This window comes from Stegodyphus dumicola, chromosome 1, assembly GCF_044657685.1.
Source record: "Stegodyphus dumicola isolate Sdum_Otavi_A_Nest chromosome 1, ASM4465768v1".
NCBI classification, from domain to species: Eukaryota; Metazoa; Arthropoda; class Arachnida; order Araneae; family Eresidae; genus Stegodyphus; species Stegodyphus dumicola.
The window spans coordinates 191335706-191350421 of NC_140768.1; the positions used below are offsets into that span (position 1 = coordinate 191335706).

General features: G+C 33.0%; 1 protein-coding gene across 2 annotated transcripts in view; it reads right to left on the reverse strand.

The window, feature by feature from the left end:
- Window positions 1-14716, reverse strand: part of LOC118199250 (uncharacterized) — a 249158-nt gene that overhangs the window by 131949 nt on the left and 102493 nt on the right. For both annotated transcript variants that reach the window (XM_085824140.1, XM_085824137.1), the window contains exons 11-12: window positions 5376-5451; window positions 4713-4829 (exon numbers count right to left, since the gene is read on the reverse strand). In XM_085824140.1, the coding sequence (XP_085680266.1) occupies window positions 4713-4829; window positions 5376-5451 (193 nt within the window). The remainder of the gene's footprint in view (window positions 1-4712; window positions 4830-5375; window positions 5452-14716) is intronic.

Sequence of the window (14716 nt, forward strand, 5' to 3'; positions counted from 1 at the left end):
TTCTATGAAGTGGTGCATCTCTTTTGTTTATGCTTTCTTCTTGGCCAGACGTCTTTCTGCAATCGTGTGTGCTGCTACTTTCGCTTCTATAGCAAAAATATCAAAATTGTAAATGTTTTTTTAATAGACACGAGTAGAATGCCAAGTGAATTGTGGCCACAAAATGAGAATTTAAATAAATAAAAGGAATTAAATCCGACTCGACTGCTTCTTGTTCAAAATGGACGGACTCTCTAAGCATCAAGTATCTACACAATTAGTATTTCTATGCATCTATGTCTCAGTGTTCTTATTTCAGTGCCTCCAAAAGTCATTACATTCTTTGGCCAGTTCTAATTATGAAAAATTCTCTACCAGTTTGTTAAGCCATGTTCAAAGTGAATCATGGGAAAAGTCCTGTTTCATCGGAAATTTTAATGCAAGTTTGTACCGCATTCACGATCAAATCATTCATGTTGTCAGTTTCATTACATAGACAATATACTGATTGACATTGCACTGATGTTTGGCCACTTGGACATGATCACACTTTTTAACTCTAAGTGATTGAGGGTGGCAGCATTTGTAAATAATAACTGTGATGCACCAATGTTACCACACTTACATGTCATCTTACTAGATTTAAACTGATCATCAAAAATCTGGAAACTTAAGAAATCTAGAATTGCTAAAATCCCAGCAATACTGGATCTTGGACTTCGTATATATATGAATAACTATGTACTTTTATGTACTTGCCATGAGATTTGCTTTCACACTGCCAAATTTAGATTTCTTAATCTCAATTTACACCACTAATAGAAACAGCAAAATAACATAATTATACGGAAAAGATATCAAAACAGAATTAAAAAAGAAAAATAGCAAATTTGAATCTATCATATAAATAATATTTTCAAAAACAGAACATTTTTGCTATTGCATATATTAATAATATACTTCATAATTTTGAGTGGATGAATTCAAATGCAAAGAAAAGTTACTTCTAACAGTGCTCAACTTCAGTCTCAACTACATAGCTCACAGAAATTTCAGATATGATGAAATCCTTTTTACCATACAAGATTTAATATACTGCAAATATACTGCTATCACAGGAAAGTCACAGGAATCACAGGATTTTAGAAATGATGCACAGGATTGGCAAGTTTCTTTTATGGTGGAAAAAATAGACTGAAAATGCTAATTTTTTACTTATTTAATAATAATATTGTTGCGTTTTTCTAATTTCTGACACCAGTTGTGATGTTATTTTCTTCCTTCATGTTCGTACGGGGTTCATAGATTTGGAGTGAATAACGACGACACTTGATGAAGTATCGAAAAACACTTTATTTACCAATATTGTGTCAGGACAGCTCCAAAACACGTTTTTACAGTCGTCGATGAGCTACTATAGACACGATGACACGTTCAGCGACACAGCCTTCACTCTGTCAGGCAATAACGATGGAGATAGCTTCCTGCAAAGCACCCGACTCTGCTTGGTCATTCTCGGAACTCCACGTATTCTCGAGACTCTCCAAGCTAGAACACGCGATGCACTCGACGACACACAAGCACAGCTCCCGACTCTTCAGCTCAGTCGTTTCTTGACGATGCACTAACCGCGATACACTAAGAGACTCTTTCGATGCACTCGACGACCCACTCAGCACTTGCTCGACTGACTTGACTGCGAACCAGCACGGTTTATATACCTTTCGGCTTGTGTTCAAGAACATTCTGGGCTAAACCGGTAAGAATTCGTTCCAGAAGGTTCTCCAACTGTCCATGGTATATCGCCAATTTTGTTGCCAAATAGGCGATTTCTCGCCAAATGTAACAACGCTGCCTTCCCTTGCTGTTTTATGGCAACCTTAAAACTGCTTTGTGGGGAAGCCATCTCACGGTGCCTTGACCTTTCGTAACAATATAATCACACTAATATTTTATTCGTATATTACATAACTACATAATCAACCAATCTAAATGTTTCCATTATGTGGACAAAGAAAAGAAATGAAATATTGTTTAAATCACTGAAACATTCCTAAAAACTAATATTTGATTAAAAAAATTAATTTATCTACAAAATTATAATTTCTAATGACCATTTTCTTATTGGGTCAACATAATCGAAAAAAAGAAAAAGAAATCAGTGAAATACTACAGCAATAAATGAATGAGAATTCTATCACACTTTTCACTGGATTTTTTGGAGAAAATTAACTACTTCGAATTTCACTGAAGAAATAATAAAATTTATTTTCAAATAAATTACATTATTAATAACAAATGTATCCTCTATAGCAGCCCCACAGTTGCATCAGTGCTAATTTCTACCCTGAAAGAAGCCCAAACTTGCTTTCAACAATATCCATTGTATTAATCAAAGCAGGCCAAATATTTTACCACTATAGCCACTCATATTGCATTGGCACTACTCCAATCATGTGGCAAGGCATACAGGTTATGAAAAGCAGATTTCTTCTTGAATTGCTTTGCAAACTACTTTATAACCTACAAAATGAAAATGGCAGAATGAAAAAAAATTTTTCAAGATGAATTTGCTGATTCTTTGCTGGAGACTCTTAGCAGCTTTGAAGATGACAAAAAAAGATTCTTCTCTACATGTTTAATACAAAGCCACTATGGAGGAAACTTTTCCATGTAAGCAAGAACTAATTTAAGGGTGAATTAAGTGATTCAGAAGGAAGTTATAAAGATACTGAGTTCAACATCAATCAAATACATGGAAAAGGCTTTAGAATAGTTTAAAATAGCAACTTTTGAAAAAAAAAAAAAAAAAAAAAACATCTGAAACAGGCAGGCATAAAAATAAATAAATAAAAATAAAAACCTAATAAAACAAATATGTTTTATGTGCATAATTGGCAAAAACCCTTTACATATATGGAAGTTTTGACATTACCATTCAAAAATATGCTCAACAGGTATGTATAAATTTAGATAAATGTAATGAAATTTTAGAACTAAAGGTAAGTTTTTTACCTAAATATACAATAAAAATTGTTTCTAGTAATTTGTTAGTAGAAAAGCCTTACCCCAACTTAATGTTTCTGGTACAACAACAAGGTTTGCATGATGTTAACATATATTATGCACAGAAATTTTCACACACTCTTTTAATAACTTTCATGGGTAAATTTATCACACATCATTGATATTACACTGATTAACAAAATTAAGAGATGGAACATTTTCCCCAAATATCTCAAGAAATACTAGATAGAAATAAATGAAATTAAGTATAGCTATTGCTTATTGTATAATAATAATGTATGCAAAACAACAATGAAAATGCCATTCATTAGCATGCCCAAGAGTCCAATGTTGTCCAAACTTGAGATTGAAAGACAGCAGTGAAAATGTGGCTAGTAGGGCATGCAGTAGCCTCTGACAAACAGACAACATGTAGAATGAGTAACCATGCTTTTGAGAGTTCAGGAGTGGCTGCGGAATTCGCACCCAACTCCTCCACCAGAATAGTTTTTAACTGGTTCTGGGTGGGGGTTGGCATTTCACAATAGTCCTCCCCAAGATCATCCCGAGAATGCTAAATAGGATTAAGGGCAGAAGATTTGGCTGAACAATATATTCAGTGAATATCCTCGCTTTCCAGATACTGATAAACCAGGTGGGCCTTATGTGGTTGTGCAATGTAATCCATAAAAATGAACTTAGGCCCAACAGCACCCCTGAAAATTCGCACATAGAGTTCTAGGATCTCCTGCCTGTACCTCTGGGCATTCATGGAATAAGTACCAAACAGATGGACCACTGCGGGTACCTTGCATGATCCTTATCCAGACCATCAACTCTCTCTACCACCATAATGGTCCCTTTCCTGATGTTGCTGGGATGGTATCGGGTTTCAGATTCCCTCCACATCAATAATCGCTGAGAATCAGGTTGCAGACTGAATACGGACTCATTCATGAAGATAACATTAGCTCACTGAAGCTGTATCCAGTTTTGGTGTTGTATGCATCATTGTAAATGCTCTCTTTTCGGGAGGGAGTCAGTGGGATGCAAATAATGGGCTTTCTGGCATAGAGCTCTGTCTCATGGAGCCTTCTGGCAAATGTCTTCCTTGAAACTGATGCTCCTGTGGAGTAACTAGGTCACAAGACAGTTGTGTGGTTGTAGACATCCTCTGGTGCTTGGCTGAAAGTACCAAATACTGGTCGTCATTAGTCGTTGTAGATCACGGATGAGCTTGCCCTAGTCTTATGGACACTGTCTTGCTGTTTTTAAACTGATTCCACAAATTAGAGATGACACTTGGTGTTATATCCAGTTCTCTTGCAACCTGAGCTTGGGACTGCCCTGCCTCAAAACCTAGCTCCCCGATTCTCCATGTCATACCTTTGTCTATGCAATGATGTGTACTCATTTCACATAAAAACAGCAAGATTATTCAAAAAAGATAATAAAAATCACTATTGTGCTGCTGAGCGGAATGAGCTAAGCAGCCGGATGCGGACTTTTATACTTCCTGCTGGCCTAGCGGTGCCTGCCAGGAACACATAAACTCATCTAAGCGACAACAACGTCACAAAGACATTATAAGGTAACCAACTGTCCAGGATTTGTCTAGTATTTTAGGAACAATTTTGGAAAATGTTTTCCATCTCTTAATTTTGTTTACCAGTGTATATGGATACATAAAAGACGACAAAATAAATGAAATACAAAGTAATACTCACAGTAAGGAATAGAAGTAACTTTTTTTGGACTAGACAGCTTATTAAATGCTGAATTTTCAGGTTGTTCCAATAACCGAAGAAGTATATATAATCCTCTCTTGATTAATGAATTGTGAACTAAAAGAAATGGGTAGGACAGGATTCAATATAATGCCAAGAAACTTCAGAAAAGATAAATTTTAAGACACTTGATATTTCTTTTTAAAAATTCATTAATTAATATTCGTAACTTCTACAATCGCTCAAAATCTGGCTTAATGATCCGTTCTTACATAACTTAATTTTTAGCATTACAAACATTTACAACCAAATCTTTAAGCTTTAATGTAATGTTATGTCATCATATTACTTGAGTATTGTAATAATTGGGAAATAAACGGAAGATCTTATGAAATATGAAGAAATGAAAATTTCATTTTTCGTCTCAGAGAAAATATGAACAAAATACATCTGAAATAGTTTCTAAAATGTCTCTAGAAAAGCCTCTAAAAGATTTTTTTCCTCATTTTAAATTAGACTGGAAAAAAGAATTCACACACACACAAAAAAACAAACAAAAAAAAAAAAAAAAAGTAGTTTTTAAAGTTTCTAAAGCACAAAGATTCTACAGTCAAAGTTATCAAAAACCATTAAAAAATTAAGTAAATCTGAACACACACAAACCTCCTTTCAGGACTGATCGCTCAGGTAATGCAGAGGATATCTTCCCTACTGTCAATTCTAATAATGGAATGCACACCTACATAAATATTAGTAAAATTATAAAGTTCATACGAATAGCATAAACAGTTTAGAAACTTTAACTCAGTTTGATTACATTAAATTACTTATGTATAATAAAAAAACTGTTAAAATGTATAATAAAAAAATAATATAATTGCTAAATCATCATTATTTTTGCTGATTTACTGATGAACCAACAAATTTATGAATTTTTAAATCAAATATAATCTAACCTAGTTTTGTATTGAAACAGTTCTCTTTTCCTTAGGTACTTTTCTGAATACAGAAAAAATAAAATTTTTCTTCATTTCCAGAGAAAAATATACAAAAGAAGGATTTTTTTCCCCTTCAATTCTTACTTAAGTGCATGGAGATCCATTTTCTCCCAAAAGAGTCTAATTTTCAAGAATTACTCAATCAATCTAAGAAAAATATTTATATTTCACACATATAAGTGTAATTTTGGGTTAAACACACTGTAAATAATATTCCCAATAGACCTCAAGCCACTTCTTGCATAATTAGCTGATTGGTAATGAGGTACAGATAAAAATATTGAGCTCCAGTAGTTCATCTTGTGTCTAGTTCTTTGTACTGATTAAACTGATTCCATAGTACTTCCCCCCATATTTGTATTATGATTATGACTCAGCTTCCTAAGAAATTATTTCATGAAGACATTTTAAAAAGGAAACAAGCTTTTAAATCCTTTGCCAAAATAAATGACCTGACTTACTCTAACCCAGCTTACACAGTTTTTCTGTACCAATTCAGAACTACATTAACTACAGGCCATTTGAAGACAAAATGTTTCTTAAAGCCTATAAAATATCTTACATAAGCTGCATTAAAAGTGCATTTTTTTTATTTCTCCTTACTGGTGCTAAGACTATGTAAATGAAAAGTAAAATATTCTCCTGGATAAATTAGATTTCCTAAAATCAAAATGGAAGATAAAAAGACTTTTAAAAATCAACTGTAGAAATCTCAATGCTCTAATGCAGGGGTCGCCAAAGTGGTCTATATAGACCCCTAGGGGTCTATTGGGACTCGAAGGAAAAACAGTTCTTAATACGCAAATCACACACATCTAACTGCGTACGTAAAAATTTAAAATATTTTTATAATTGACTTAATATTATATTCTTTATAGAAAATAAAATAATAAATCAGAAAACAATCTGCCCCTTTTTTCCTTATGGGTTTTCGTATGTATACCGTGACGTCACAACTTGACCTTGTGACCAGTTTGTAACTTGCACGACTCATAGTATGTAGCCAGAAGAGCGATTGAGGCTTATCCGTGTCTCTTGCTGACGAACCCATCAACCAATTAGGAGCCTTTGGCGCAGACTTGGCGAGCGACAACACTGCCATTGGCTTTCTATGCATTAAGCGCAAAGGGAATCTTCAGTACTCCGTTTTCTTTCTTCTTATGTGTGTGGTTTTAGTTCTTTTAGTCTTTTTCTTTTTTATACGGCAGTTACGCATCATGTCGTTGGTTCGCCCTTTGTCTCCATCGAGCCATACGAGCAAACCATACGAGCCTTGCATATGAGTCAGATGCATATGTGTCCAATTCTACACTGGATGCTACAAATGCAAATATCATATGCATTTTCAGCTATCTTTGTGAACTGTGAACAGTATTACATGCTTGAAGTGTCATTATTACTACTATTATATCTACCATTGGATAATGAGTTATTGTTTCTATAAAACTATTCGTTTAGTTTTGATATCAATTTTAATTATTGTTACTTGTGATAAGGTAAGCTTTAATAATGTGGATTAGTATAATATATACCAACTTAATTTTAACTTATTTACAGAACCCTAATTTAAAAATGACAGCTTCAGTATCTAAAAAGAAATGTTGGTATTATTCATTGGATTACTTAAAATTTGGATTTATTTGTTCACCGACAAATGAAACTATTCCTATGTGTCTTATATGCGAAAAAACTTTTGGAAATGAATACATGAAACCGTCAAAAATGAAAGATCATCTCGAAAGGCTTCATTCAGATAAAAAAAATGAAGAATTAGAATTTTTCAAAAAACTCAAAGAAAAATTCCCACGTCGATCAACTCTAAAAAGTTTTATGAAACAGTCTACTGAAACTGAAAATGAAGGAGGATTAATTGCTTCGTACAAGATTTCGCTTAATATAGCAAAGAGGGGAAAACCCCACACAATCGCAGAAGAAATTGTAGTACCTGCAATTAAAGACGTCATTGAGAATGTGATGAAAAAAGACTCTACTAATGTTTTAAAGTCTTTGCCATTAAGTGCAAATTCTGTAAAATGGCGTATTGACGAAATGGCCGAAGAAATAGAAAACACAGTAGTTTCGGAGCTAAAAAATAGCAAGTTCTCTATACAACTTGATGAATCTGTTTTTGGCATTTCTGCTATTCTTATGGCGTATGTTAGATATTTCAGTAAAATTAAAGGAGAAGTCATTGATGAATTTTCATTTGCTAAATATCTTGAAACCGATGGGAAGAGAGTGACAATTTTTAGATGTTTACAAGAATATTTAAATAAATATGACATTCCGCTTGAAAATATAATAGCAGTAGCCACAGATAGTGCACATTCTATGGTAGGGCGTTACCGAGGTTTTGCAACATGCCTCAAAGAATAAGTGCCCGGTATTCGTACTATTCATTGTGTGTTGCATAGACACAACTTAGTAGCAAAATATCTGAGTTCAGAGTTACATGAAGCTTTACAGTTTTGTATTAAATCTATTAATCAAATTAAAGCTCAACCTCTTAAATCAAGATTATTTGCCAAACTTTGTGAGGAAAACAATGAGTTATTTAACCAATTACTTCTGCACACCGAGGTTAGATGGTTGTCTAGAGGTGTATGCTTGCAACGGCTCGTCAATTTATTTGACTCCACGACAGAATTTCTGAACGAAATAAATCCTGTTCTAAGCAATGAACTCCAAAACAATAAGAACCATATTTTTTATTTAGCAGACTTATTTGGAAAATTTAATGACGTTCAAACAAAACTGCAAGGAAAAGATGTAACAATTATCCAAGCTCGGACAATACTGTTAGGCTTCCAAGTAAAATTAAATTTATTTAGATCTTCATTGCTATGTAAGGATTATAAGTATTTTTCAAATCTGCAACAATTAAAAATAAAAGAAGAAGACTTGGAAATATATACAAATCATCTTAAAAAATTAAGCGACAATTTTAAACTGTGCTTTGTTGATTTGGAAAACATCGACATCCCTGATTAGATTATTGCGCCATTTTTGGCGCAAATTGATAACGTCGACATCAACATACAAGATGAGCTTGCTGAACTATTGTCCGATCTTGAAGCAAAAACGCTTATTAAAAATTTGACAATACATAAATTTTGGACTAATATAAATATAAAGCAAAAATATGTGAAACTTTACGAAATGGCTCAGCCATTTATGCTGGCGTTTCCAAGTTCGTATATTTTTGAAGCCGGTTTCAGTCACGTTAATTCAATTTTAACTAAAAACAGAAATAAATTAAATGTGGAGCTTTGACAGGATTTACGGTTAAAATTGACTAATTTCGAACCCAATATAGTGAACCTTGCCAGGAAACACCAGGCACACTCATCTCATTAAGAAGTAAAAAATCTGTAGCTACTTTACTTACTGTTTCTGATTTATTAAATATTTAGACTAATATATAGTTTTATTTTAATTACCTGAAAATTACCTTTGTGGGGGTTTATGGAGATTTTGAAAAATTATATAGGGGGTGATGATCAAAAAAGTTTGGCGACCCCTGCTCTAATGACATAAAATGCAATGCATGTTATGACTATTTTCAAAAAGTCATCAGATTTTTCACACAAACAACAATGAGTAAAATAAGAGTGACACATAAAATTCAGGTGTTTTCATAGCAAAAAATGTTTAATCGGTGAAAATGTTTGGAAAGAAAGCAGGTTTGAGAAACAGCTGTTATAAATCTTAATGACACTAACTAAAAATTAAGGCATACAGATCATTCTATTCAAAATAATTAAGCATTTATATTTTGTAGACATTCTCCATATGCTAACCATGCATACATTTGAAACAGTAGAAACTTCTTTCAAGAAAAAATAATTCTATCACTATGTATAAATTGTAAAAATATCACAAAATGAAACTATTTCACTTGGAATTTGATGGAGATACAGTTTAATTCTCATGTTTGATGAAGGGGAGAAAAAGCATGTCTAGCAGCACAATACAGTTTGAATCATTTCCATTGTCTCTGCACTTGGCAAGAAAAATACTTCAGATATCAAAATCTACAGTAATCAATCACAATAAAAATGAAGCTTCTTCCATATCATTACAGAAACAGCAACAATTTGTATTCAGTAGTACACTCTGACAGACCAAGTGCTTTAAACAAAAAATACATATAAATATATAACTCAACCAACAAGCAATAATCATCAAAACAAAAATAATAAAATTCGTTAAAGTTTTACAAAATAGGAAATCGATAATAAAACAAATTCCACATGCCCATATTCGTAGGAGGATTATGTCATTCAAAATTTGATGACTTTAAGTACTGTTGTTTCATCACAATGTGAGAAATATACATACATTTATGCAGTTTTTCATTATTTAATTTTTTTAAATATAACACAGGGCAATAATGCTTTGTGGCAACAATTTGAAAAGTTATTTGCTGTTTATAGTGAACCAATGCAAAATCGCAAAATGAAAACAATAGTCCTTCAAGGACAAAGCTCCTTTGGACTAATAAACAAAGAATCTATCATACATTCCGATTCTTCGAAATCCTTGGTACAACAGAAAAAAAAAAAAAAAAAAAAAAGAGCTGGATTTGAATACTTAATTATAAACAAGTTTTACAGACATCTGGTACACAAACTCAAAACACTGTAAGATTGTGAGGAAACACAAGATGAAACCTAATAAAAAGGGGGGATAGATAATAAAAAAGAATCATTTGGAATCATAGCTTGCTCAAATTCTGCGGCAGTCCAACAATAATTAAAAAAAGACAATGGTATTTTTAACACATTTTCTAAAGAATATTAAAGATTATATGGACTCTTACTACTAAGTAATTATCATTTGACCCCCCTAAATTGCGGGCCCTCAGCCGACTTCGGCTTGGCCACTAATAAGATGAAAAGTGGAGGTCACTTTATTATATAGGCACCTAACAGGCAGACCACCTTTGCCTCCTTTGAAAGGACAGACATTTACAACCCTACCTTCTCCGGGATTCGAACCCAGGCCCTTTGGTAATCGCAGTCAACCCCTAACCACTATACCATCTGGATGGCCTAAGTAATTATTAATAAAATTAATAATGGAAACAGTTTAGATTTAAGTACTTCATTAGATTCGTGCATCCCAAAATTGGATGCTAATTAATATGGCATTCTGGTTTAAACCAGGTTAAAAGGTAGACAACCATATTTATTAATTTATTACATTCTTTGGTGTTATGCATTATGGTGAATAATACTTAACACCAAAGAATGGTGAAATCATTTTGCATTCAGCTAATGAACAAATACATAAATTAAAAGCATTTGAAATTATAACATTTAGATCTGGGGTTCTCAACTGATGGGTTCCCACTAGGAAAGAACTGTTCAATTCTAGATTGGCAGATACAAATTGTAACAAAAATGCTCACAGAAAAGAATAGCTAAGGTATCGTTGAAAAAATGTGTCCTTAAACAACTTGAAAAAAAGTTCATGTAAGCAAAGCAAAAACCAAGAGAAAAATCAAATTTACAATTAATTTATAGGATACTAAAACAAAAAATTTTCAATTTTATCAAGTATTTGAAATGCATCATGTAGGCGAAATCTCGGGGGTGGGAGGATAAACTAAGAATGACAAGCTGAGATGTGTGACATGCGATGAAAAATATGGAATGGAACAAAAGAGTTTCAGAATTAATAAAGTTGTTAAAAAAAAAAAGAGAGAGAAAAGTCTAAATTATTAAAAAATATATAATTGATGCATTTAAATCACTTGATTTGTTAAGATTACAGGATGATTAAATTAAAAAAAATGTTTTGCTTATAGAGATATTAGGTATTTTTTTGAAAGCAGGAGAGTAAGAAAAATTAGCAACGCCGTTGCCGGGACACAGACGTTTCAAATATGTGTCAAGTGTGCTGACCATTACACCATGAAGGCATGCTAAGAAAGCTGGAGAAATACCTTATATATTCCCCCTTTTAATGAGCGGCTCGGGATTAGAGCACCCAATTGCCAAATTCTGGTGGTTAAGAATCATCATCCACTACCTTTTTTTTTTTTTTTTTTTTTTAGTTCAGGCACCAATATCGAGACATTACCATTATTTTTTTAAAGCAGAAAAGATGAAAAATGGACAATGCCCTCGCCGGGACTCGAACCGCGGATCTCTAGAATACGCGCCAAGTGTGCTGACCACTGCAAAACGAAGGCATAGTAAGAAGGCGGGAAAAATACCTTATAAGCTGAATGGAAATACTTTGAGAATTAGCTGCTTGTGAAGCTCCATGGAAGATAAATTAAAGAATGCAATGGCCCGCAGCATACAAAAATAAAACATCTGATTATGAAATCCTCTCAACCATGGAATTTGCCACATATCCTGCCAAACTTGTGTCCATTATTTTGGCAGAAAATTGAAAGAATTGATCATTTATTTACTTAGATAAATCACGAGCTTCAAGTTACAGATGTCGCACACTAAATTTTGCTGGTCATAAATTTTTACACTGAATCACCATTATTTGCCCGTTTTCTAATAAAGTTGCACATTAAGGCATATTTTTCTTGACAACAGGACCCCTTAATTTGTAATTATCTCACTTCATCCCTCCCCTTTACAGCATGCCAAAATGTGTAATAATTTGCCCCCTCTCCCAAAATGCGAGGGAAAAACAGATTAATAGCTAGTAACATATATCTTCTTCACATAAACTAAGCCAGCTTGTTCAGAATTAATCAGGCTTATATTAAATCAAAGTGAAAACCTTATGATTGTACTGTGGCATCATGTTTATCCATTATTGGCACTAAATCATGTCATTTGGTGACAGATTTCCTTTGTTCTGACAGGTAATCGTATTGCATGCTTTACAAGACTTTTGATTACTTACTTTTTTATCACCTCCCCAAACAAATCTCTTTACTTGACCTATTTGGTTAGCTGAATGATGGATAATCAAAATTTTACTGTGATAAATAACTGAGTATAGTCATCTGTTCATAAAGAACAAATGAATGAATTTATTCACAAAATTGCAAAAATTATAATGTTTGTATTTATAAAAAGATGACCATTCTGATCTAAGTCTGCTCGAGATTTCTGTTATTCAAACTATACCAACAATGATAAACAAGTTACTTATAGCTGTTGATGGTTTTAAGTTAATTTTTTTCCCTCATATGGTAATTTTATGTTGAATGAATAAAATGTATATGATTAGAAAATTACAAAACCGATTTATATCTAATAACAAAAACTCATACTTTCTGATTATCCACACCACCATGAAAAAAATCACTATTTCATTACTGAATTGGTGACTTAGTAAAAAATTTGTTTCATATCTTTACAGCTTATGAGTATTGTTCTGTTCATACTGAGTAACAGAAGGAAGCATTTTATAAATAAAAGGAAATTTTATGAGAGAAAAATATGTATATATGGCTGATATTAATATTTTTAGAGACACTATTAAGGAAAATAACAGTGTAACTAAATATAAAGTGTGTAAAATTCACATGCATAACAAACACTTGTGTGATACACTTATACAGTGGTGGTCAAAATTGTGGACACTTTTGGAAATTTTTATGTTTATGAACTTGCTTATAGAAATGCTTATAGAAAACGTTACGTTTCACAAAATACAAACTTGTATATATCACTTTAAAGAGAATTTATTACTGAATTCAATACAAAACACATTCAATTATTTGCAATACAAAAAAAAGTTAAACGATAATAGTTATCGATATACATTAGATAGTGATGATTGCAGTGAGTTATCAGCACTTAATAGGGTACCCTTTATTTTTTATTACAGCTTCACATTGACGTTTCATTGAGCTGACAAGAGTTTTAAGCTCTTCTTTTGTTATTACATGATGCCAGGAAACAATTATAGCCTCAATTAGTTCCCTTTTATTTGATGGGCTCATTCGGACAAGAGTTTTCAAACAGTGCCACAAATTTTCGATAGGATTGCGGTCAGGACTGTTTCCTGGCCATGACAACAATTTAATGCTCTTTGTACGAAACCACTCTTTCGATATTTTGGCCGTGTGGCAAGGAGCAGAAACCTGCTGAAAAATAAACAAAGCATTGTTGGGAAAGAGATCTCTGATGGAAGATAGAAGTTTTGGTTCTAGAATACTGTCAATGTATTTTCTGGCATTTAGTGTCCCATCGATGACATGAAGGCGACCAATACCATCTGCTGACATGCATGACCAAATCATAACACTAACTGGGTTCTTCACAGTTGCTTGAATGCAGTCAGGATGTAGCTCTTCTCTTATTCTACGTCTTACATATTTTCGCCCATCACTACTGAATAACGATATCTTACTTTCATCACTCCATATAACTTGTGACCACTGATCATCTGTCCAATTAATGTGTTCCTTTGCCAACTGCAGGTTTTTTTTTTTTTTTTTTTTTTTTTTTTTCGTTGCTGAAAATTAAGATAAGGCTTTTTTTTTTATGGAATTCTACCTCTCAGTCCAACATCTGTTAATCTTCTCCTGATTGTTCTTGAACTGATAGAAACACCAGCATCATTCAGATCACTTCTGATGGCTGCTGATGACATTTTTCTATCTTGGAGACATAGTCTTTTTATTCTTCTGTCATCAATAGACGTGGTGCACCTTTTTCGGCCTTTTCCTTCTTTAGGTATTTTTATTGAATTTGTCTCCTGATATCGTAAACAAAACTTTCGGACTCCAGATGTAGTCACCGAACCACCCACCTGTCTTGCAATTTCAGCATAGGAAAGACCACTTTCTTGTAACACAATAACATTACATCTCTTTCTAGGTGTCCAATCTACTCTTTTTTTTTTTTTTTTATGTCATTGCTTCTTGACTAAATATTAAAAATTTTTTGAAAAATTCCTACTTGTAATTGCAGTGTATAAGAAACAGGTCCTCCTTCTACAAAACAAAGCAAAATAATGAATTGTTTCAAGTGTAAACATGATGTCAGCTTCTACTGGCAGTTACTAACATTTGACTGG